The sequence below is a fragment of the Camelus dromedarius genome, chromosome 4 (genome assembly GCF_036321535.1).
Source record: "Camelus dromedarius isolate mCamDro1 chromosome 4, mCamDro1.pat, whole genome shotgun sequence".
Classification (NCBI taxonomy): Eukaryota; Metazoa; Chordata; class Mammalia; order Artiodactyla; family Camelidae; genus Camelus; species Camelus dromedarius.
Window position 1 is genome coordinate 39,119,067 of NC_087439.1, and position 27,633 is coordinate 39,146,699.

General features: G+C 36.1%; 1 protein-coding gene across 3 annotated transcripts in view; it reads right to left on the reverse strand.

Moving 5' to 3' along the window:
- KCNH7 (potassium voltage-gated channel subfamily H member 7) overlaps nucleotides 1-27,633 on the reverse strand; it is a 390,131-nt gene that overhangs the window by 53,683 nt on the left and 308,815 nt on the right. For all 3 annotated transcript variants that reach the window (XM_064484857.1, XM_031451550.2, XM_064484856.1), the window contains one exon: nucleotides 6,235-6,660. In XM_064484857.1, the coding sequence (XP_064340927.1) occupies nucleotides 6,235-6,660 (426 nt within the window). The remainder of the gene's footprint in view (nucleotides 1-6,234; nucleotides 6,661-27,633) is intronic.

Below are 27,633 nucleotides of genomic sequence, written 5' to 3' on the forward strand. Positions count from 1 at the left end.
AGTCCTCATTGTTTAGTTCAATAGACTATCTTTGTATTATCTGCAAGTTGAAAAATGGAACCAACAGCTACCTTACAATATAATTGTGTTACCATCAGAATTTGGCTGAATAAAATATTTTCAGAATGTGCAGTTATCTCAGTGTATCTAATTTTTTATATTGAGGTAAAAGTTAGTTTCCTATATTAAGTATGACTTTTTAAACTAAACTTTACATTAAAAATATATATTCTAAACAACCACAGTTTTGTAAATATGTTAGACACTAGATCCAGATTCAAGAAAATTATGTGGATTCTTTTTAGAAGACATTTCATAATAGCAGGCAAATATCTCTCTTAATGTAAGTGGAATTCTTTTTGAAGAACTGAAATTATAATAAGTGATTTCTTGTCAGTATTAAACCACTCTACTTAAGAATAGATTTGGCTACAGTTAAGCTGAGAAAGCATCAATAAGAGAAAATCTTATGCCCAAGAATTTTTTAAAAAATAATTTTGAAAAATAATTCTACTTTCTTTTTAGTAAGAATTTTCAAAAATCTTACGTTTCAAATTCTTTTACTTCAGAGGTTTACTCTTTAAAATCTCTGCCTATAGTAAATGAATAGAATTATTCTTTTATACATGAGGAAATATAAGTATGTGATCTTTGGTTTTGCCTACAGGGTTGCTAGGATAAATCATCATTGAAATTTTCTACTTAATCCATCATTCTGTCCTGTCTGTCTAGTAATAATTTGGGTACAAGTGGGGAAAAGGGAACACTTAGTGAGTAGTAAATTTCATAACTCCACACTCATGTTTTGCTTTATTTCATTTCTATGTCCCTCCGAGCTCTGGTACTTGTATACATCATTCAATAAATTACCCGATAAAACTCAGTAATATTGAAGCTAGTTTCTAGTCTTTTGTTTGGCTTGAGCCACACTATTTCAATATTTCTAAAGACACACTCGCTAGTACAAAGAGCTGTATTTTGAGTGTGTATAAAGCCTGGGGGGTCACCTCACTTATTCTTCCGTTATTCATACCAAACCTCACAAATTTCTCCACCAACTGGCTTTCAGAGAAGATTTCACATCCTTCAACATTTAACAGCCCTTACAGTTGAGACTTCAATTTTTATTTTGTTTTATAACTAACATTCTATTTTGCTGCAGTTTGAACTCACTTTCTCTCTTTAGTCATAGCAACATGGAAAACTGGGCATCAAATGATTCTAAGTAGCAGCAGGCGAATGTTACAGTAAATAAACAATTATGAGCATCATATTTTTAACATTGGAATTTGACTTATTCTAGAAACATTTAACCAAAAATTGTCCCTCATACCATCTTTAGCAAATTGTAGTCAGTGGATCACATAAAAATAATGAATAAGTGGTCCACGTAATACAAAATATTTTATGGAATGCTCTTATATTTCCTTAGTTCAAAAATTATTCCATTGTGGATCCTGCATCTCTCACTTGTCATGCCACAGATTTTTGGAGAAGTGACCAACAGCCTCAAATACAAGCCAATGGAAACGTCTGCCTTAATTCCCAGGAATCATCTAATGAGAGACACAGCTTCTTTATGTGCAGACACATAAGTGCATGCATATCTTCAAAATGTTCTTTGTTATTTTAATTTGAACATGAGTACGTCTAATATTTTAGAAATTCATTTTCAACAAACTAATGACAACCATTGTAGAGACCAGATTCAGAAAGAATGCTAACAAGGAGATCAGTGTTTCTGTACAGAGGCCTGCTAAGCTTTTCTTTACCCATTCCATGATTCATCTATCAGACTAATGAAGCAAACATATCAGGGTGAGGCAGAAACTCCTCTTTCCTATTAGAACTTATTTCTGTCAAAGAGTATTTACTTATGTTTCAAAGGCCTTGCCTGCATTCAGAATTCATGAAAAATTACAGTGAAGTGTGAAAGGAGAAAGGTCAACAAAGCAAGTAATTTATCAAAAGAATACTACTGATTTTCAGGGGAGAAAGAGTTTAATGAAGCATGTAACTAAATAGAGTGCTCTAAATTCTAACCACTAATATCTCTGAAAGTAAAATTTGCCACAGAGAAGCAAAATATGGAAAAATTGGTGGCAGATAATGAAAAGCTGACTTTCTGGAGACTGAACCAATACTATTGTTCCTTTGCATCCATGATATTGAGGTGATTTGCTGTGGATGGCATGATGTTTGACGATGCAATTAAGAAATTGAGAATCTTTTCCTTGGCCTGTCTGATGGCACTAGCATCAAGAAGATATTAATGACATAAAGATATGCCCAGTTACTGCCAGTAGTCATTTTCAATGACAACAGGTCTTGTGGTATTTGTATACTATATGTATACAGCACAGCTACGTCAGTCTGCATTTGTAATTCTCACAGTCACAGTGTTTCTAGGCATCTAAATGTTAATATACGTATATACAGATATCTACCTGTATAAAGGCATGTACCCACATATATACATATATAAGCACACACATACATATATATTCACCCCTTATAGTAAAATGCAAATATAAGGAAAACTAACAATATTTAGATTAATATTGAATTTACTATTTAAATATGGACCTCCACATTATCACTTAGGTATAAGCATCTGATAACTTCATTATATCTTTTAATTTAGACATTTCTGAAGCATGTATACATTCAACTAGGTATTTTATTATGAACACTTAAAAAATTTTTCCTTTATATTAAGGGTGGGCAATATATGCTACATTTGTGAAATTATGTGTGTAAGAAGGTTCTATTACCTCTGACTTTTATTTAACAACAGTAGAAAGGCGCTTTATAAAATATTTGTAGTATTGGTTCTGATAGGGTGGGGAACCAACATTTTATGACTCCATGCCCGAAGTGGGCTTCCCCTCTGATGATCATGACCTTTCTACCCTTTCTACCTGGAAAACTTTCACTGGTAATCAGGAGCCTCCTTTCGCATGCTCACATGTCCCCTTGTGCATAGTACTATGAAAGCCTTTATCAGACAGCACTCCATTTACCTGCTGCTCTTCCAGTCTTGGGTGCAAGCTCCCAGATAGTTGGGTCCTTGTCCTACTCTTTTCTGTAAACTCAGGGTCTAATACATTGGCACTTAGTAGGTTCCCAATAAATGCTAATAGAATGAATGAACCTACTTGAAAAGGGGGTAAGCATAGCCTTTTCTGGAAATGACAAAATGAATTAAGTCAATTCTTGTTACAATTTATAGAAAATGTGCCTGAAATTCAAATTGCTAAAGCAGGTAAAATCACGCTACTCTTTTTATAGTGCAAGTGGATGGTTCTGACTCTTAACAGCCTGTCTTGCTGTCAACCCTGGAGGGCCTCTGAGACTCTCAGGCACGTCCATGAAACCCCAGTGTGAAATACACTGGCCTAGGTGATCCCTCATCAGAGTGACCTTGAGCTTCATTATTTTAAAATCTGTCATTTAATTTGGGGTCAAAAATCCAAAGAGTTTTTTTTTTTTTTCATATTCATATGATGAAACTTCCCAAATTAGTCCATTTGAATGTAAGAGCTCTTTTCTTTGGAAGCATTCCTTTTCTTTTTTTGTCAGAAACAAAAATGAATACTGAATATTTTAAATTCTCGCATAACGTGACACATTATACACTTTTGGAAAAATTTTATTCTGAAATATCACTACATTCTGAACAGCCTGATTATAGTTATATAATATAGTTTGTATATAAATGAGTATCTTCATTGTCACTCTCGAAAAATGTATGCAGTAGTCCATTCCATCACTCGTCTTGTTACCTTTCATAGCTGAGCAGCCCAGTATCTGATTCTTTTATGCTCCTACCAGACCCACCCCTCCAGCTGCTTCCTTGATGCTGACATACTTCCCCCTGCCACACATCTCAAGCTCCAGTGCTTTGCAGCACAATGACTGTCCTCAAAACTCTTCCTCTCTGTCTTCCATTTCTCCAGGATTTCTAGCTGCAACTAGCTCATCTAATAACTACTATATGATAATAGACACAATACATCTTTGTTGAATAAACGAGTAATTAAGGTATTTATGGATTAATGTGATAACATGTAAGTTTTTAAAGGAAGACTTCGTTAAGAAACAGGGACTTTAATCCAAAGGGATGGGAAGAAGAAAAGAAGTAAACTGGCAAGCAATTACTATGTACCTGGTACTGGGCTATCTCCTCATGTATGCTGCTTTATTTTTAGAAATCACAAGAACTTACTTCTCATCATTCACAGAAAAGAAAGGAAGTCTTAAATGAGCTAAATATCTTGTCTAAATACAGCAAGTAAGTGGCATAGAGGAGAATTAATCCCAGATCTGTCTGACTCCAAAGCCAGGACCCTTCCCACATCACAGCACATCTTAAAAGAGTGAGGAGCAGCTTTGGAAACATGGGCGAAACCAGGAAACCACTTCAGAGTGAAGAACCAGCGTTGCTTTCTCTGAGACAAACTTCACCTTTCCCTTGACGCTATATGAGAAAGGTTAACCAGACACCATTTTTCCCCAAGATGATTTCATTCTATACTAATGTGAATCACAAAAATTTTCTCGTTTCAGCTCACTTGAAGCTTTCAGCTTTCAGCTCTGACTGAAATAATGATTACCTGAATTATGTATTTTAATAAATTTTATTATTTTCAAGAGCTATAGTAACTGAAGCTAAAGTAATCAAGTGTTGCATCCTAGAAATTCTACCTTAAAGGTTATAATCAGCATATTCTAAAACTCACTGATTTGACTGTTATTGATTAAATATCATCAGTAAATCGACTTCCCCTAACAATCTTATTTGCCTATTTATTTGTTTACCCATTCTTCCATTTCACTAAGCTGGAACTTAATTTGCTGTTGGTGTATATATTTTAAAATTTAAGTGAGTGAGGTTTTAATCTATTGTTTATCAATAAGAACTTATTTGGTATAATTACATGGATTCACCCATTGTAAGAAACTCATAAAGATAAATATTGATAAAGAAGTATTTCACTTTCTTGCCTTCTAAAAAGTTAGGAGTAACTACCATTAAAAATTCAACTATTCTAACAGCAGCTGACTTTTTTGAGTATTTTGCTAAGTGTTTTACATATATTATCTCATTAGAGTCTCAAATTAAAAAAAAAAAACTTAAGAAGGGAAGGTAATATTATCATCCTTACAGATGAGGAGAGTAAAGTCTGAGACTTTGTCTAAGGATTGTAGAATCCAGGAAGAATATATTATTCCATTGCCCTACTCTTAGCTCATCCATTTGGAACGGCAAGTTCTGTAGGAGAGAATTTATCTCTAAACCTATTGTTCCCCTTGGCAAAGAAGGATTCTCTTGTCTTCAAGCCTTAATCGATCAGGGAGCAACCATCTGCAGAGGGCATTTATGATATTTGATCTCCTCTTAGGAAAAAAAATAATAAAGATGGTGAGGGGCTGAGGGATTCTTAGGTAGAAAAGGACCCGGAATTTAAAAAATGCAACATATCAAGGTTATCTTTCTCTGCCTACTCTCTTAGAACTACTCTCACACCTTCTGTAAATCTTTCCATTACAGAATCCACTACAGAATTTTTGTAAATCTTATTTACAAAAAAAATCAGTGGCAATAAAATGGAGGAGACTTTAGGAGAACTTAACTTGTTTTGGATGAAAGAACACTTTGGGAAGAATCTGATTAAAGTTATCAAAAAATGCACTTTATATACACTTATCAGATTTCCTTAAAGCTTCCAACTTTATAAGTTACTGGGGACACAAGAAGTATTTTCCAATTTAGATATTATTTAAGAAAAAGAGTTGTGAGCAAGACATTTCAGAAGATGTCTCATCCACATAATCTGAACACAAAACAAGTCCCTGCTGTCACAAACCACAATTATAAGTTAAGAAAGAAAGGCATCTTCATCTTTGACAGTTTTAAATTCCTAAAATTACTATGTAGAAATTTTATATCCTAGGAATGTGCTATGTGCTATAAAACACTTGTCTCAAAAGTTAATTTGTTGGTTAGAGGATAAATAGTTTTTACTATCTCTTAGTGAAAAATAGAAAGAATTGTGAAATATTTGCAACGGCAAATGGTTCCATTTCATTTTACAGCATTTCCAATTGAAAATGAATTTCATCTGTGAGATATAGGAAGTTTGTAAAGCAACCACTTCTTTTGCAGGTTAAAATAGATTCACATTTATAATTTCGATCTTTCAGAAAGTAAGATTCTTAAGCAGTGCTTACCTCATCAGAACCAGATCCAAAAATCAACAAGTCAAAAGGAATTGCTGCAACCATGTCGATCAAGAACCAGCCTTTGAAGTAGTGTATTGCTATTTTGGCTGGATCACTTACCACTTCTTCATTCTGATTTACATATGTTGTTCTGAAGTTTATTAGAATATCTATGATAAACATAATATCCACAATCAAGTCTACCACATTCAACGGGCTACAGGAATAGCCACATTCTCGTCTTTTCTGCTCTTCTCTGTCGTTGAGGAGAAAGGCCGCCGAGTAGGGAGTGAATATAGCAGTGTATATGACCAACAGCAGAATAAGCCAATCCCAGACGGCCTTGAAAGGACTGTAGTGCAATATTGTAAACTTGTTGATGCGTGGTGTCTGCAGTTTATATTCTGGTAGGACATCTGCTCCTAAGGAGAGAACCTGAATGTGGAAAAGAAAATCATACACTACATAGAAGTGCCATTATTTAATCTCCAAACATGTAAAAATATTAAGGTAATTATACAGAAAACCTTTAGGAAAAAAACATGTAATTGTGAAGTGGGTATGAGAAACACATACTTTAAAGGAACCCATTTAAAACCCTACTAGTCAGTATATGTGACGCGAGAAAACCTCACTGGTATTTCTTGATAAATAAAATTTTTACTGAAAAATAATAAAATTGTCACTGAGTACTAAGGAATGGTTACTGGCTTCTTTGGAACATACTGCAACTCAGAAATAAAAATACACGCCTGTTCATAGAGAATCATAAAATCAGTTTGATACATGAGTAATTCAGTTTTCAAACCTAAGAAAAGATTAGCTGTAATGAACAGAAACAGTCAACTTGGATCCATGGTCATATTTAATTTACATGTATTTAATTTATAATTAAACTTTGATAAATTAAATCCAACTCATTCAAATCTTTAATTAAAATTTTCCCACCTGCAAATCTGTTTTTAACATTAGAAAAAAAGGAACATGAGATTAAAATAAACACAAAGGAGTCTTTCTCCCAAAAGGCTGAAGGAGTATTTTATATTCTGGGACAAATATATTTTCACCCGAACTCTTTCATCAGATTTAGAGAACTGTGTATAGAGAATGGTGCAAGATGTTCAGAATATTGATCTGGAGATGTCGCAAGATTCTTAGCCACCAAGGGTTACTTAAACTCTACGATTTATTCTGCTTAATAAAGCATTGGGAAGACTGAAACAGTTTACCTTTTAGAGTCTTAGTTTATTTGAAAAAAACAAGAGCTAAACTTGAACTGTGACTCCACTCAGTAGAAAAATTCATGAGTTTGTAATTTTAGACCAAGTTTCAAGAACAAACGTCAAACAAAATTTTATCTGGTTACCTAAGAAACATAATTAGCCTTAATATATGCATTTTAAAGAATTAAAAAAAATCTGATGGCCCCACAAATGGGGCTTTGAGGCATGGTTTATGGGAGAGATGGGTTATAATCTTATAATATGAGTATCTTGCATATAGGCAATGGCTCTATTTCAAAGTCAATTTACTAAATAAATTTTCTTAGACTAGATTGTTCTAAACACAGTTATCAACTTTACAGCATGTTTCTCAAGCAATCTTCCATTGATTAGTCAGAGCATGTTAGTTGTGATTTCTTGGTAATCCTAACCATGTAGGTTTTAAGTCGATTATAACAATACATTATCTCATGCAAATGTCAATTTTAAATCTTATTTCCCTTGTCATACTTTTCCCATATATAACAAGTTACCATTTCTATTTTAAAAAGAATCTGAGAAGCTAAATAACCCCAAATGAGATACAAAATGACTTAAATATAACCACAATTCAGTTAAAATAGGCAGTTATTTTTAGATAGCAGCTAAACTGATTTCACCAGCTCTGAAAAAGGTAATAAAAAACTGAGAGTAAAGCCTAGAGTAAATTTGAACTACTGTTATTTCATGGAAAAGGAATTTTATTTTAAGTTATTATGAGAAATGATAGGAATTAATTATTAGTAAAAGAGAATTCTGGAAAATAAAGTGATTTTGTTGTTTATTAAACACTAAAAATCCTCAGAATCCAAGATATAGTTCTATATCTAAATCTATATTTATATCTATGTCTACCCATATCTAACTCCCAATATTCAAATAAGAGTAATGTTTGGATAATCTGTCAATTGATAAGTTCAGACTGATAGAACTCTATCCTGTTAAGCTTAGTATAGAAACCAGTTTATGACATTTTGGTTGAGTAAAATATCATTATATAAAATCTCTTTCTTGAACACCAGGGGCAATTCAATATGTAGAAAGTAAAATTCAAAACCTTATTTTGGCTCTCAAAGTCATCTAAAATATGGACCTGTTTTATCTTTGCAGTTTCTTCTCCCATTTGATTCCTGTGTGTACTCAGTGTACCCTGGAAAAACATGACTAAAATTTTGAATCTTTCCAAATCCCTGAAGTCACAAACTTCTCTCATTAAAAAAAAGGATATGTAGTCATCCAAAGAGAACAAAAAAGTTATTTTTAAATAAAGAGATACTATCTGAGTCTGCTCCCTGATTAAGCATCATGTTTTGATACCAGTCTCCCACATGGGACAATTCTGAATACTTGTTTTAGCAGAAGTATAAGTTAGAATGCATTCAGCACCTTGGAGTTGCCCTTGAGCAGTGAAAACTGTGAATGGAACTCTTTCCATCCCACACATGCAAACATTTATTTCACATTTAGATGACTACTGTGCTAAGAGTGGAGACTGAAAAATTGGGAAGACACTGTCCCTGACATCAGAGAGTTTACAGTCTATTGGGAGAGAGATGTACAAGAAAATGGGAGCCCTGCTGAGGTCCACTTCTCTTAGTTCCTGGGGTTGGTGGTGGTGCTGATGGAGGGTGTTGGTCTTTGTGGAGGGCTTCCAGGCAAAGACTGTAGCTGAACTGAGACTTTGAATAGGAATAGTTAGAGATGATGAAGTTGGAACGGGAAGCCATTACTGGCACAGGGAACAGAATGAACAAAGATAGGGATGCATGGAATAGGGTGTTGTGTGTTGATGAATTATAAACTACCTTATAAATACATCTGGCTGTGGAATGGTTGAGAAACCAAAGAAAGGCAGGTCTAGGGGCTTAGAGCTCAGTTAAGACTTTGGTACTAGGAAATACAGGTAAATGAAGAGAAATCCTAGTAAAATCCTATACTAGGAACCAGGTGGCAGAGACAGAGGAGGGGATACATTTCAGAAATAAATTCATCTCAGGGTGTAAGAATGAGAAGTGAAGAAGCATTTGTTTTTTATGGCTCCAATAATGAGTCTTACTAGAGCCAATCATGGTAATGATCTTTGAAGGCTCAGTTGGGTCTGTAATTAGGAAAGAGCCCTAATCTTAAAGTTGAAGACCTGGGTTTAAATTCTGGATACAATTTTTCCACTAAATAATTTAATCTCTTTGGATCTTTTTCTTTTCATCTGTATGACAGGGATAGTAATCTTTGCCCAAATCACCTATCTATACTGAGCCATCATATCACATCAGATATTTTCTATAAAAGCAGCTGATAAAATGGGAAATATTACATAATTTCATTATTTCTTTTAGTGTTCCAGGGTTACTTGTTTAAATCCTGACTCAAACAAACCAAATATAACCAAAACATATATGAACCAATTGAAGAAAGTTGAACAGTGACTATACATTGATAATATTAACGGCTTGTTTCAGTTATCTACTTCTTGGAACAAACTAAGCTAAAATATAGTGGCTTAAAACAACAGTCATTTTATTATTCATGATTCTATGAATGAGAAATTTAGTCAGGGCTTGGCTGGCCATTCTTCTGTTCTACACAGTGTCAACTGGGGTCACCCAGGAATAACTTGTTGGTGGATGAGCTCGTGTGGAGAATTCACCAGGTCGAGTACCTTGGTGGGAACACTTGGGAGGTTGGGTTCACTCATGATGCTGGAATAAATGGGTCCCTCCCACTCTCTCTTTCTGTATATATATAGTTCTCCATATGGTCTTTTCCTTTCCATGGAGCTTCTCCATATGGTCTCTTTAACTAACAGAGTAGTAAGGTGTCTTATGTGGAGGCTTAGTACTCCCAAGAGAGAAATGAAAATATCTAGGCCTCTTAAAGTCAAGGACTAGAACTAGTACAGCATTCCTTCCACCATAACCTATTGGCCTAAGCAGTCATAGGCTAGCCTAGATTCAAGAAAGTGGAGAAATAGTCTTTACCTTTTTTTCACTTGATTTAAAAAAAAAATTTTTATTAAAGTATAGTTGATTTACAATGTTGTGTTAGTTTCAGGTGTGCAGCAAAGTGATTGAGCTATACATATACATGTATATACGTGTGTGTGTGTGTGTGTGTGTGTATTCTTTTTGAGATTCTTTTCCATTATACGTTAGTACAAGATATTCAGTCTTTACCTTTTGATAGGGGAGTGGCATGCATGTGGAAAGAAGAAATCAACTGTGACCATCTTGGAGACAAACTATCACAGAAATTATTGACAAATATTATTTTTAGGTGTGATAATGATATTGTGATTATTTTTTTTTAAATCTTAACTTTTTAGTAGTACATAATGAAATATTCATGGATGAAATGCTATAATATTTGGAGTTTGTTCCAATAAAATCCAGAGTGAGGGAAAGGAAAGGGAAGAGAAAGTCTGGGTATATGCGACAGTTAGATGTATGTTGATTTTTATTGAAAATGGGTAATGAGTATGTACTACTCTGTCTAATTTTATAATATGTTTGAATTGTTCACAATAAAAATAATGAAAAAAAAAAGAATAATAGAATCTTAGTCAGAAAGGTCTGAGATATTAAGAATGGGTCTACATATATCATGGGGTCTCACTCCTATCAGAATTGAGCTGGTTCCTCGTTAGGCAAGTTTTTCTAGGACAGAATGTTTACTTTACTCCCTGCACATCTGATTCATGTTACGCTGATTTCCATTCAGTCACACAGACTGCACAGAATCCCAGCTTTGCCCAGCCTTGAACTGTAAGCCCTTTAAATGTGGGTCAAGTTGGAGGCTGGGACTAATCACATTATAAGAAGGTAGCTGGACATGCTAAGTCTGCAGATGCCCATTCCTCTGAGTATTCTTAGCTCCCCTGCTCATCCAGTTAGATGAATATACAATCACTTTTCTGAGACTCATCAAGGCCTCTTACTGAAATACTTTTACTTCATTAGCATTTCATATTCAGACTTCAAGCTTTTATTCTGGATTGATATATGAAACATATTTCTGCATTCTTTCACCATAAAACTACACGCAATGTTTATGTCATTTAGTGCCATTTTTGTAAATATTTGCATGTTATATATATATAAAATTCAGTTTTAGAAAAAACTGATATGTCTTGAGGAATCAAAAGTTTTCATGTCTTTTTTGTTTAAAAAATGACAGTAAGAGTTATTCATTAATTATAGCCTCTTATTTATCTTGGAAAAAACAATGAGTTTAGAATTTCAGTATGATTATTTCTATTTCTCTTTACATTGTTTTAATTGTCCTATTTCCATTTTATTGTTCTAAATGCATATATCTTTTACAATGTCACTTTGTACTTCTTTGGAATTGGATAAATGTATGAATTGTCAGTCTCTCCAAAGTTGAAATTAATCATAACAGTGCTTGGGAGCCATTCTGTTGGAAATGAAATATTACATAATAAACATTTGCTTTAAAACCATAAATAGGATTCTAAGGGGCCAGTGACTGAAAAGAGGAAAGTCTGCTACACAGTCTATTACGTTCCATTGAGAGCCAACTTCTCCCACACATTTGGGAAATCACACTTTAGAAAGATAAAACATGATTAATTGAACTATTATAAGGATTTTCTTTTAAGAGAGAAAGAAACTGGGGGGAGGGCAGTGGGGAAGAAATCTCACTGTATAAAAACGGGGAACTCCAGGATCTCCAGAGAGACACTTTTATTTTCTCTTTCCTCAAACCACCAATTAAATGTACAGTTTAATACAGCCTAAAATATGGTTTTCTTTACCAAATACAGTTTTTCTTCTTGCTAGCACATTACTATTTGTTTAACCTTGAACAGTGAAGTGTTATATAAAACCAAAATCTTTAGACGAAACAGCACTATTTATTCAATGAAGATCTACTGTGAAAATTTTGTGCGAACACCAGGATTAATAACTACTCTTTTCTTTTGGAAAGTGCAATAGGGAACGATTAAGCCTTCCAAAAGATTACACAGTACTCTGGCAGCTGTTAAACGCCACGCTGAGGTGTTGGTAGAGACGGCTCATCTGTTATTTACCCTTTACTCAGGACTTGCAGTTAACTAATAGGCTGGCTGTATTTTTATCTATCAGAAGAGCAGTCAGCAACAAAATGAATCAGATAGATTATATAGCATCAGAAAAGATTTAAACTCCCCTGGCTTTTAAGCATATGATTTAAGAAATATAGCAAACGTGAGTAATTTTCATTGAAACAGGTAGCCTCATGGATGATTAGCCAGATATTTACATTAAAAGATGAAAAATATTCACACAATAAATCAAATCTCTCACTGAGGAATTTTTTTAATAAATAAAAATTTAAAATTAGGTAGCAGAATCAATGCAGCGTTCAGTGTTCAAATAATTTCCTAAGGCCTAAAGCACATAGTCACTTGTGTTTGTGTGTGTGTGAGGGGGTGAGTGTGAACACAGGTTTGTGTATTTGTGTGTGAATGTTGGATTCAGTCTCAAAGATTGTATGAATTTGTGAAAATAGGAGTCATCTAGCTAAATGTCAGGTTTAGTGTTTTGTATTGTATATTCTGTATATATTAATATGAAAAATCTGCTTCTCAAAATATGTATGGTACTCAGAATATGAAAGAAATAGGTTAGACAATCTTAAATATTTGTGAAACTTATAAATTATGTCAGAAATACACATATTAAAAATTACAGGTTCTTCCAGAACCATAAACTCTTTTTTTTTTTCGTAAAGTGTTAACTTCCACATCAATGGCCAGCTGGACAGTGGCCCCGGGTTCTGGCTTCACAGTCAAATCGTTTTGAATCAGCCCCAGCCCTGTGCAGGCTGATGTGAGAAGCTCCGGGTAGCACCTGGGTGCTGATAGCAGATATTTTCTGCCTAATGTTTGCTTCCTTGCCTGCCTCTTGTCACCTCTTTCCTTTCTCATAAAAGTATACCCATGCACTCTTCTCTCCCCTTTCTTTATCTTTGTTTTTAAATGGACCTAACTTAAGGGAAAAAAAAAAAAAGAAATCAGGACAAGGAGCACTTAGCACATTAGTTCAAAAGCACAGATGAATGAGGAACAGGCTTAGGGATCAGAGAGAAAGAAAGGGTTTGGATAGGACAGTTTGAGAGAAACGTGCCAGGTGCCAGTAGGAGGAGGTGCCTGGTAGACAGAAGGTCTGGGATCGAACTCCTGGGCGGGGGTTGGAGCTTGATATTTCATCCTGCAGAGGCAGTGGCTGAAGTTCTGGAATGTGGACTCGTTTGCCAGGAGAGTGGAAAGGGAGAGGGAATCCACCAGAAATAACTAAAACGTGGGATGGAGGGAAAAGACAAGGCGAAATATTCCTGAGGCTTAGCACTTTACCTGGCTATACATAGTAATCACTCAAAATAGCTGAATGGGCATGTTTGTAGCTTAAAGAAAAAGAGACAATGCAGATAGCAAGGCAGAAAATTCATGAGAGAAAGGATTACCACAGAGACAGCTGCTATACACCAAAATTTGTTGTTCTCCCTTCCAGGGAGTAGAGATGCTAGGTGTCTGTCCAGCCAAGGATACATTACTCAGCCCCATTTGCATCTAGCCTCGGCCATGTGTCTTATGAGTAGCACTTCTTGGCCAAAGCCTTCAAGAAGCAGGTGTCTCTTTCCCTGTTCTCTTTTTCCTTCCATGGCATAAAGTCAGATGCTTCCAAGGCTTCAGGTCCTTAACTCCCAGGAGATAGGGGAGCCTCCAAATGTAGGAAACCTGGGTCACTAAATTACCAAGAGGAGGAAATCACTCATTGCACAGGAATACCGGCTTCTGCTATTGCTTGAGCATGAAATAAACTATTGGGATAAGCCACAGTGATATGGGGGCTCATGAGTTTCAGGTGCTGGCATCACCCCAACAATACTCTGATCTTTAATAAAACGAAGACCTCAAACAAGCAAGAGCGAAACATCGATCTACAGTGTATCCATCTCTTCTCTCTGCTGTCCCTTGAGGTTTAGTTTAATACAGTCACTTAACTGGTGTTAACAATGATATTGTATCAACTTGTAAGAGACCAATAGAGCCACATCTAAGTCCAGCCAAATCACATGAACCAGCACACTTATCAGTTTGGTGACTAGTTCAAGGGGGTGGTGAATAAGGGGTGAAAAAACCGCAAAGAAACATATGTTCACACTCTTTCTGCCCAGGTGTCTGCAGAATCACTATCACCAAATGGACAGGAAAACAAGAGGGATGCTCCTTTGGGGAACGGTGTGCTTTCTCCAACACCTCTTTCCTTAGGCAGGGCAAGATGGGACTCACAGCTGCAGCTGCCACCACTGCTGCCTGGGAAAGGAGCTGACCTGCCCTCCTCAACGTCCTCAGTCAGCCTGTTTTGGCCATTGTTCTTTTTGCCTTGAAATCACGGTGCATTTGGTGACACTGGACTCCTGAGAGAGTCCCTGCTCAGCACATCAATGCTATCTCTTGGAGAAAGAGGGTAGTTAACACTGAGTGTCTTTTATGCTAGTTACCAGGGTCAGTGTTCAATTATGATATTCAATTCTCTCAACAGCTCTTTAAAATAAACATCATTATTTCTATTTTTATGGACAAGGAAACTGACTTAGAGAGGCTGAATAATTCATCTGAAGTCTATATAGTATTTATATATATATATATTTATATATATATATATATATCTGAAGCCAACTATAGTATTATCAATCATAACATTCCCTAACTTTATTAAATGCCTATTATTTACTGAAAGCTTGATGGACACTATCACATTTAAATGTTACAATTTCACAATGTAGGTGCTTGTTATGAGTTGAATTGTGCCCCCCTCCAAAGATATGCTTTAGTCCTAACCCCCAGTACCTGTGAATGCAACCTCATTTGTAAATAGGGTCTTTGCAGACATCATCAAGATAAGATGAGGTCATACTGGATGGTGGTGGGCCCTGGCATCCTTATAAGAAGAGGGGAAGAGACACAGATGATACACAGGAAGAATGCCACGTGATGGTGGGGAGTGGAGTGATGAGTCTATAAGCTGAGGAACACCAAGACTGCCAGCAACACAGGAGCTAAGAGAAAAGCACGGAACAGATTTTCCCCTGGGCCTCCAAAGAGACAATGTGCCTCTGCTAACACCTTGATGGGAGATTTTCAGTCTCCAGGACTGTGAGAGAATAAACACCCATTGTTTAAGCCACCTGGTTTGTGGTAATTTATGTGACAATCCAGGAAATTAAGACAGTGCTCTTGTTTATCCCACTCCACAGACGGGAAGACCAAGGGCAGCCTGCTCCCCAGCGCTGTCTTGTGCTCTAGGCCTGTGTCCTCACCCACATGGCACACCAGCGTTCAGTTCACTGTCATGGGGAAAGAGCCCGTGTTGATGTTTTCTTAACTATACGTATGTTTCCAGAAAAAGAAATTATTTTGTAAGAGTCCGTGTGAGTGTTTCCATAGTTTTCAAGATGCCTTTAATAAAATCTAATCACCTTTGGCAAAATAGTGAATAAAGAAGGTTATGTAGAACCCCTTCTTGCCAAGAGCCTAAATGCCACTTGTTTGGATAAACACACATGTGCAGGACACAGGAAGAATAAAACAGAAATGTCAGATGGCCATGATGGGCACCAGAAGTAAAAATTAAAATAGTTTTCACCTATTAGAAATCCATAATCTGTTAAATATTGCAGAGTTAAGCCAGACTCCGGACTGAGAGAGCCTGCTCCATACCCCAGCTATGTTATGACCATTTCAAAAATCTCCCTGAGTATCAGATTTCTTAACAGCAAAATGAGGACAGAACTATCTACCTCATAGGCACCTGTAAACTAAGTAAGACGGCAAACATAAAATTCCACGTATAACCCCTGTCACCATAAACATCCAGTGTTATCACTATTATGATTTTAGGCATATTTAACTTGAATAGCTCAAAATTAAATTATAAATAACATTCAATGTCAATTGTAATTATTGACTGAACCCAGTTCTCTGATGTGACCCCTGGAGCAAGTCAATTATGCAAACATAGAGACAGCAAAAGACAAACAGGCCTCTTGGTTATGTGTGTTTGCTGGTAAAATAATTTTTCTTTGTGTATGAACATCTGTTATGCTATACTGGCCTGTGGGCCATACATAAAGTGATAATTTAGAGAATCAAATATTTTTTGAAAGCCCTCAGACATTTTGAAAGGGCCCAGTTTAAGCAAGTAGTGGGATATTTTCTCATAAAATATATGTCACGGAACTAGGGAACATTTAGTTGGCCTGGTTGGAATGCTTATCACAAAGGGAACTGAACTTCTGATGGGTTATTGGAGAAAATTACTCTTGAGTATCTTCAGAGAGTGTATGAATTTCTCTATTTTGCTGAAAGTAATGAAATGGCACTTATGTAAAATGAATTCATTAAGTATTTATGAAGTCCCTGTCAGTTTAAAATTTTGCGTATACTGTCCAAGGATCCTGTAGAAATGACACATGCAAAAACCCTTCTAGAGATGATCTCTAAGGTTCTGTGATTCTGTTATATTTCTTATCTCACCCTGGTTGTTTCCTCAATTACACTGTATTAGTATGATTTTACTGTGTTTGTATCATCTACAGGTCATGGCTTAATGTATTTTAAGGCAAAAATATCAAAATTCCAGGATAAAGTTCTCATCACAAGGAGATTCTTTTTTCTTGTGTCTGTATGAGATGATGGATGTTGATGGAAACTATTGTGGTAATCATTTCACAATAATATGTAAATCAAACAAGCATGCTGTATATCTTAAACTTACATAGTGATGAGTGTCAACTATTTCTCAATAAAACTGGAAAAAAAATTCCAGGATGACAGTGGGATGTAAATTGTGCATATGTATATGAGTGAGCACAGAATTACCTAGCACAGTGTATTATACTGTGATATATATTGTGAACTTCTTGAAATTTTTTTTAAGAATGTAAGATGTGTGGTATTTTTTATTTCTTAGAGAATATGTGTTCATGTCTTTTTGGATTCTCAAAGTCATCTAAGACCTACAATTGTTAAAAACCCCAACTTAGGACATGAACTGTCGGTCTCTGAATTCCATAGAACCACCAACACATTTATAATCATCAGGTAAAAGGGAATAATAGGCAAAGAAAGACAAAAGAGTAAGAATAGGAAATATTTAGACACAAAATAAAGCATAAATTAATGGGGGGTGGCACTGGTAGGAAATGAGCTCAAAGTTAGAATAAAGTCAAAGATGGCATGTTGACTGAAGCACAGGTGAGCTGTTTCTCCATTATTGACAGAGATTTTCTGAGTACAGTTAACCCTTGAACAATGTGGGGGTTAAGGGTACCAACCCTGCCCCCAGTTGAAAATCCATGTATAACTTACAGTGGACCCTCTGTACCCATGGTTCCTCTGTATCCAAGGTTGCAACCAATGGCAGATTGTGTAGTACCGTAGTAGTTACTATTGAAAAAGGTTTGTGCATAAGTGGACTCACACAGCTGAAACCCATGTTGCTCAAGGGTCATCTGTATTTACAAGATGAACAGTCTGCTAATTCTAAGGCCTGTGCTTTGCTTTTAAATAGCCTAGCTTCAGGGGTGGTTTTGCATTCTTGCTAAATTTCCAAATGAGGAATGTCTTCCCGTCAAGGTTGAGCTCACCAGTGACTAAGTAGCTTTAGCAACTGTGACATTCCTACCAAATTTGCAGTTAACAAGTCTTGGTTGAGCCATGTCTGAAGATTAAGAGTCAGTTAAGAGTCTGTAAAACTGGACTCTAATTGCAGGAATCCACTCAAGCAATTTACTTTAGTAATAAGTTCTTGGAAGGCCAACATTTGCCTACTGGATTTGTTCTTTCTGGAGGTCTGACAAGTTTCATTAGGGACCCAGAAGAGCAATGGATGGAAAATACCACAATATCTATAGACCAGCTCAACACAACCATAAGAAGTAAAACAAGAGTCCTTCTAGAGAATCAAGTGTTACATCATCAATTTTTTTCTTTTTCCCTCCCTCCTTGCCTTCTTTCTCTCTTCATTCCTTCCTTCCTTCTTACTTTCCTTTCTTCCTTCTAAAATGAAAACGCTTAACTAAAGTCAAACTTCTACAAAAATGAATTATAAATTAGTTTATAAAATTGCTTACTAGATTCTAAACTGCCTGATGGTGATAACCATGTTTGCTATTTTTTTAGACTTCACACCACCCTGTATCCACTCCTGCCCACATAGTAAGTACACAATACAGATTTCCACTGGATGGCTAACCTGAGACACCAGTGGTCAAAAATACACAAGAAGAAAGTTGGTTATGTGACAAATTATATTCTTTGTTTTAAATTCCAAAGGCCCTATGAAATATATCTTACTAGGACTCAGAAATAGTCCCTAGATATGGTATGGTCAACCCAGTTACTAAAAATCTGAATGTCTGTTTCATGTTCAAACAATAACAAAAACAAAACAAACAGCAACAGCAAAAAAGGGTAAAAAAAAATTCTATCTTCTAAAAATTACTGAATAAACCTGCACAATAAGAAAGAATTTGAAAATGTCATTAGATATTAATTATGATATATTATCTGTTCTGTTAAGAAAGAAAACAAATGAAATATTCTACGAAAGCCATGACAAATTTTGGAATTAATTCCGAGACTGAGTCTATCACAGTGAAGAAAGAGTTATAGCTAAATGTTGGCTAGAAATGTCAATGAGATAACTTTCTTTGATAGCCAACTATCAAACAAAGTCTCTTTTTCAAAGTCATGCAGAGGGATCTTGGTTAATTCATTCAAGAAAATCACATTTGATCTTTTAAGTACATAACTTTAAAGCAATGGGCATAGGAATCATCTGAAAAAAGTGAAAAGAAATAAATACGGCATTCTTGATTATTTCGAAGATTATTTGATGTAGAAGCATAGTTTTGTAACAGAGATTCATTAGCTACTGATTTTTGTGCATCCTTTGCAGGGATAACTTCCGAGGAGGTAATTTACCTTGATTCTAATGGTCCTTTATTCCATTTGGCTGATATTATACTTTATATCTCATCAGAAATTTTTTTTACATTGACATTTCTTGAAAAAAAAAAAAAAACTCTACTAAGATATTTGACTCCTATCTCTGTCTCCTAGGGGGGACATGAATCTAACACTTATCTGAAACAAAAAGGATTATGCAAGTGACACCGAACAAAAAAAAAAAAAAAAAAAAATCAAGCCGGTTTATGCCTCCTGATGAAAGTATCACTTTCTCTATAATCTTTATCCTAATTAATGTGTAATAATATGATTATGTCCCTGCTTCAATCTCCTTGATTTCTTTGTTCTTGCAGCTTTTACATCTTACTGGTAGATAAAATATGCCAGTTTTCTCAAATATAGCTAAAAACTGTTACATTTTCTCTCTTGCCAGAGACATATCTGAATAGCAAAAGACATATTATTTCCTTTGAGAATTGTCAAATTTTAAATGGTAAATTTTACAAGGTAAAGTCCTTTAAAATAACTCAGTTCATAAATAACATTTCTTACTTATTTTGCTTTATGATAAATTTGTGTAAGCATCTCATATATAAAAGAGTCAATGGGCAAAATTTTATATTGGCATCTAAATCAGTGGTCCTCCAAGTCTTGGATTTCACAGTCTGGAAAAATTAAAAAGAAATAGGGTGTATCACAGGGTTGGCAGGCTTTTATTTAATCAATTACAGATGTTAAGAAAAGCAGCTATCTTTTTCTATCACCATCATTTCATAAAATATGTTAACAGAATAATATAAATATAAAAAGACAGGACAAACTCTTAGAATAAAAGGCAATCATTTAAATGAGTAAATTCAGCTTTATGAAAACCTCATTATACTGCTTTGTCTTTCTCATTTTCTTGTAGACAGTGCAAACTGTGTCATCAGCAAGTACTGCTCCACAGACCAGGGTTTGGAAAATTGTCATACAAATTATCTCAATTATAAAATATGTGGGTTCAGTTAAGTGATCTCCAAAATCCCTTCCAGCCGTAACATACTCTAAGGTTCTGCTTACTACTGCACTTTTTGTACTGTGAATTACTCTACTAGTGAAGAGTGGTTACTGTGCTGGTGACACTGAATTCAAGCTCTATTGTGAGAGAGAAGATTTCCAAAAGACAAATGTCGGGTTTTTTCAAGCATAAGTATATATCCTATATACTTACTGGATAGTCATTTGCCTTGGTAGAGCAGGGCTTAATAGCAGCAGGCCATTGAGTACAAAGATTTCTGCCCAAATGTGTTTTGTGTCTAATCCCACTGTTCTAGAGGAAAAGCTGCCTCAGATCAATCATTTTGGTCACAAAGATATTACTCTGTGCAGGGACAATTCAGCAAGTTATGCCAAGTAACGGTGTGCTCTGTATTCTTGTTGAGGGTATAGGCAGGACCTGGCTACAGTTAGCAGTATACTAATATTATACATTTATCCCAGATTCTCTAAGTATCATGTAAATGTGCTTACTGACATGCAATAATACATCTCTTTATGTCATTTTCATCTTTTTTCCTATGCATTTTTAAGTAGCAATGGATCCAGAGGAGGCATCTATTTTCCAAGATAATAGACTGGCCACCCTTCAATTATTTTTCAAATCCATCTTCAATATTTCTTTTTATAGAATGTCCCTTTGAACTAAACTGAACCTCTGAAGGTAATCAGAATTTGCTCAGCACTGCACAAAATCAAACTGAACATCTCATTAGCGTGCTATTTTATTTCTCTTTGTTTAATTGAATACATCTATTTTGCCACTATAGCTCAGTGGTTAGGGGTTAAACTTGTAACTGTGTTGCGAATGAGGGTATAAATACAATGTGTGTGTGTGTGTGTGTGCGCGTGCATGTATGTATATGGATGTTGGTATGTTGACTAGAGTCTGAAAACAGCAAGAGAGAGACACTACATGTTAAATGTGCTAGGGAGCTCTTGCTTGGCAATATTGTATCATGAAGGAAAACTTAGAAGGTATCAAAAACTCACTTCTGTAATTCATTGTATATGTTGTAGATTAGGGATGATTAATTCTCTAAAGCAAGTAGCAGCTCAGGCTGCCATCTTGAACAATGTTACTTCCCTGGTAAGTAGCTTTGGTTCCTTATTCAATTTGAGGACTGGTAATGAGCTTGACCTGATCGCCGTTCAGCAAAAATACTCAAAATTATTTAACTGCCAGTAAACTTTGGAACAATTTAACTGGGCACTAACATTATAAATAAGTTGTTGTGGAATGAAGACAGGTAATTTTAATATATTAAATATCAAATCGAGTAATAATGAATGACTTAAAGGGAGATTGAATCACTTACAAATGAAGAGATGCAGTGTTTTATCAATCTTTGCTTATATCTACTCTTGAGGGAAAGAGGTGGATTACCAAAACCAGCATGTCATTTCCAAATAATACTGTTTGACTTCAGGATGGATTTTAGTTCCTTCCTATGGCAGTGGGAGGCTTTGCTCTGGGAATTCACAAGATATTAAAAGGAAAACCGTACAGCCTAAAAGACACCACACTGAATAAGGGCTGGAAGGCTATATAAATTGTCTGCCTTTTGGGGAGAGTTTAGTCAGAGTTTAGAAGAAATTATCATGTCACAGAGAAGCTGAACCTTTTTCACCAAAGGTTATAAAATCAATATGTCAATAGAATTCCACCTGTAATCCAACATGCTCAATCAGCTGGTGACCTTGAACATTTCCGAGCCAGGAGCCTGCTCTGTCAGTTGCTCAGATGTTTTTATGCTCACATCTCTTGGTCCTCTCCATCTTAGAGTAGCCGCCTTGGCAGTGGTGGGCTCAGCAGTGGCCCCATTTAGTTTAGTTATGAATCCTGGCAATTTGTTTATCCTAAATTGGAGGAGTCTGATTACTGGCTACTTATAACACTCCAAGTTCCAATTAGAGAAGAAAAATTCAGCAGCAATTTTAAAGCATTAAAATAATTGGGACATCAAAATATAAATAAAAATACCAACACATTCTGACCTTATGCCCTGTACTAAGGATTATAAAGCTATTAAGCCAATGCAACTGAAATCTGTACATTATCTAGTTTTCAGCCAGCTGTTTCAAATTATGCAAGATTATCAACAAAATGTCTTGGTAGAAGAATTTAATGTCCTACTTATATATCTTGGACAAGCTATTTATTCTTCATCATAATGTTTTTGAAAAGTGAAGGTGGCATGTAATGGCTTAATATTGTTTTGAGATTTTATTTTATATAGAAAAAGTGAAGTCTTACAGACTCATAAAACATAATACATATGAGAACAAAAATACATTTTAAAGTAATAGTTAAAATTTCAGGAAACATTCACTGAGTAATGACTACTTTTGACCCTGAGCCAGAAGTGCTGTCAGAGGTGGTTCCTGAACTAAAGCTGCTCTTGAACTGACCTGGAGAATGAATGTGCAAACTAGTAATTTTCATAAAATGTGCCAAGGGCCAGCCAAGCAAGGTCCATCAATTGCTGTGGGGCCAGCTTGGGATGCTTGACAACGGTGCTATTTCAGTCAATCTTGAAGGATAACTAGGAATTTTTTTTTTCGGTTGGAAATGTCTTGCTTTTCAGTAAAAGGCCACAACACTAGTAAAGTTTGGAGTCAAGTCCAACAAGATTGTTCAGCAGGACAAGGGCTGTGGTCTTTAAGGCTTTCCATGAATAAGGATTACCTAGAAAACTTGTCAAAGGCTGATTTCCTCTCCTTTGCCCTTTGAGCCTTGGTGAGACTCAGAAATCTGAATTTTAACAAGCACCAAGAGTGAATCCAAAGCAGTTAGTCTCCTGGTATATATGTGCGTGTTTGTGAATATGTGCATTTGTGTACGTACACTGCGTGTGTGTTTAGTATATGTGTGTATGTATTTGAGAATGAGAAAAGGAAGAAGGGGTGTGGGGATGGTGTGGATGAAGGAGCAGATTGTGTTAAGTTTTAATTGCCCATCTGAGTAGTTTGACTTGTGAAGTAATGCAGTTATTATGGAATTATAGACTTCAAAATCCCAAATAACTGGAAGTCAGTGAAAGAAATATAGACTTTTATCTAAATTGTGTCTTAAGAACTACAAACGAAGAGAAGCATGTTCTTTGATCTAGAGAACTCTTGTTTGGGCAGCAGTCTCTTCAAAACTATCATTAAAATATCTTATGGAACCAGGATGAAGGGATGAGTAAGTTATGTTAAAAAATAGTATCAAGAAATAAAGAAGGAAAGAGACCACATCAGAAATCCTTCCAATCATCCATTCATTAAATCATTCAACCCACATATACTCAGGACCTACTATGTGCCAGTCACTGAACTAGGGTCCTGTACAAGAAGGGCCACCTAACCCAGAATTGTGTGTGTGTGTGTGTGTGTGTGTGTGCGTGTGTGTTTCCTGGAGGAAAACTGGGCTCCTGGATTGAATGTTTAAGCATAAATGAAAGTTCATCAGATAAAGGGTAATGGGGAAAGGCTCTCTAATCAAAGGAAACAGCCTTGCAAGAGGTCACAATGGCCTCCACACTGGAGACACTTGGTATATGTGTGGCAGGTTGACACTGTTTAATGATGCCATTTGTGTACAGAATACTATGTAGGAGGATTTTTCCAGGAGGACGCTACTGCCTCTAATTGACAATAAAGCTCAGATGAATTCAAATTGCCTTATGATAATCTGGTCTTGTCTACTTTTCCAACAAAATATATTTTTTATATTTCTAGTATGATTTTGGAAGACCTGATAGTGAGTCTTTATGCCAGCTAGCATGGCATGGGTCCAGGTAATGGGGCTTGCGTCCCCAGCCTCCACCCTGATTGCCGCTCTCTCCAGATCTCAAGCCAGCTCTTTACATAAGCCATATCTGGGTGTATGGAAGAAACCACCGGTGTTACAGTACAGCTGGTGTTGTAACACACACAGTACAGCCGAGTTACTGTTAGATATACAGCCCAAACTTTTTGATAAAGATGAGATGATTACGTACTCCTATAGTGAATTTCACGAGTATATAGGGTATTTATAACCCTTAAATAACTGCCTTTCATTACATTTTCTCCCCCAAACAGTTGACAAAGAAGAGAGCAAATTTAAAATGGAGTCCTTGAAGGCCCCCACCCACCCGCGTGTGTACTTTCTCAGTCTCATGAATCATGGCCTGCATGCATACAGTTGGCTCAGATGAGCTGGCACCCTCGAAACTGAAGCAGCTGCACTGAACAATTACCAGGCTCTGACTGAGAAAATTTCCCATGGGGGACAGAGAGCCAGCTGGGCATTGCTGGTGCTCGTCTGGTGGACGTTTGCTAGTTTGTATGAACGCTCAAATTCCTAGGGCAGCAATCAATGAGTGAGAGAATTCAGCCTAGAATACATTAACCCAGAAAACTGCAACTGGAGAAGACCCTTCCGTTGGGGGAATATCTTTGCCTTCAGCAAAGCAAATTGGCAAGACTTGTCCAGAACATTTAGAACCTGGATGAAGCCTCTGAAGCTTGTCATCTCATTAAAGGAGTCTGGCGCCCATTAATGAAATTCAGTCTATCAATCCTCAGCTCTCTCATTGTAACCTGCTGAAATAATGTCCTTAAAACTTATTGGTCAAAATTACACTGGAATTTTATACACAAAGCAAACTTCTAGTGCTAATCTTCCAAGACATATTCATTATATCAAAGTCTGATTCAAAATATTAATATTTGCCTGGATTACTGTCAGATAAGAATAACTCAGAGCACCTTTAATACATTCAGTAATTCAGAAAAACTCATTATCTTGAGACTATCATTTACTCTGTTATGAAGACAGACGCTGAAACGAGGTGATTTTTATAGCAGCTTTCAGATCTTTAACGTAATGTATATTTAAAATAAAGGTTATAAATCTTAAACTAATGAAGGATTTTCTTACCAGCTCATTTTAAATTACTTCCATTTTGCTAAGCTATATATCATTTGCTCTATATCTTTAAAATTATAGATTCATTAGTGCATTTTATTAATACATTTAAAAACATCTTTAACTACAACTCATCTTGGGATGATCAATGACACAGTGGTTACCGCCTATTCTCTCTGTGGTAAATGATAATGGCAGAAAACATCACATGTCGTTTCCTTATGAGCTGAAGATAAAATGCTTTTCCAGAGAGTATCTGCAAATTGGAAGCTTCAAAAAATAAGATCCGGTTGTTACTTCTAGTAGAAACATAGCTTCTCAGATGTCAAAAGTGGTCTGCATAAGATTAAGACCCACATTTCTTCTGCAAGTTTTTATTACAGTGATAAAAATGTGCATTGGTCAGGAGCAGGAGACATCCCTTTCATTTACCTCTGGAGTTAGGGAATAGGACGTCAAAGGCTCAGACTAGCCACATAGTCTTTGTCATTCACTGGCACCTATTAAAACTGATTTTTAAAGATGAATTTCCTAACTGCAGAGAGAAGAAAAAGATGAGTGAAAGAGGAGTGTAAAATTCTTGCCTGGGACTTGGGAACAATTAAGGGCAGTATCTTGAACGTTCGAGGGCTTCTCCTCATTCCTGACCTTCTGCAGATTTTCCTGCCATGATATCTCTTCAGGGGTGGGAGTGCTCACCTCCTGGCTGGACTCACCCAGTAGGAGACTAAGGCCCTGCAGGCATCACAAGTGTTCAGAGAGTAATGAGTCTTTTGAGAGTAAACGAGCAGGGGCACAAGAGGCAAAGTCAAGACCCAGAGTGTGCGGAGGACAAAGGTGCCTGGCGGCAGCCTCACCAGCCACATTCTTATTCTTTTGGTTCTTTTTCCACTTCCAGTTCTATCGTCCCCAACAAGCAGACTTGAGAAAAAAGTCAACCAGGTCTTCCTTGTCGGCTTCAGAGGTAGGATAGAGAAGAAAGATTTTAAATGGAGGAAGTTTTACTTTAAAAAATGTTTGTTTTCATTTTTGCAGTTGGCAAGCCTTAAAAAAAGCAACCTATCATTTCTATCTTCTCAGAGAATAATACTGATGTACGTATGAGGCAAAAATATAAACTCTACAACAAAATATTTTGTTCTAATGCTTCCTTATTTTCAGTCTCTTTATATTACTGGATAAAATACTATTCAGCTCTTAAGAGCCAAATACCATAATAGATTTAGAAAGGGGCTCAGTAGAAATCTGGCTCCACCTTGTCTCCTCAAATACATGCCTGCTCTTCCTATATAGCCGTCCATCCATCCATCCATCCACCTGACATTTACTGGGCACCTACAATGTATCAGATACTGGGAAAACTATGGAAAACAAAAAAGACGCAGTCCCTGTTTTCATCGTGCTTACATGCTAGTGGGAGAAGACAGGCATAACACAAATAACCACACAAAGATTTGACTACAGCTGCAATATGTGTAAAAAGCAACCAAAGGAAGGTACTATGAGAGTGTAAAATTGGATGCATTTAACTTCATCTTGTGGAGGTGGTGGTGGTTAAGAAAGGCACTTTGAGGAAATGATATTTAAGCTGAAATGGGGCACACAGACTGAGACTAGAGACAGGCAGAGCTCACACATCTGGAATAACTGCCTTGAGGCTCTCAGTCATTTCCTGGACCAAGGAATCTAGGCTTCTCCTGTAAGATGCTATCTCCATCTCCCATTAATACCTCATCTCTTCCCACTTAGTTGTTCTTTACAGCTTTGGGAGCTTCAGTAGTTTTCCCATGTGAATTATAGACTATGACTATTAGAGATGGAAGAGGGCCAACAGTTTATCCTGCCATCAACTGTGACATGTTTAAGGTCACAGAGCATCATGTGTTACCTTAGTGGGGAACATCTTACAGATTTCATCTACTTGTTTGGTATAACAATTTTAAGTTTAATAAGGAATTATTTGCAATTAGCATATTCATTCTGTGACTCTTCTAAAGTAATTCTTGAATGTATTTTATTGGTCTCTACTCTCATAGGCTAAATATTTCCTTAATTCATTTTGCAAATTCTCTCTTCCACCCCACCTCAACCCACTTCACAGAACGCATAAAACTATTCGAACCAGGTCATCACCTGAATTAATTCAAATTCAAAATTGCATCAGTCTGAATGAATTAGGTTTTTAAGCTCTTATTTCACATTGTAGTTCCCCATCTTCCAGTCCAATACGAAGC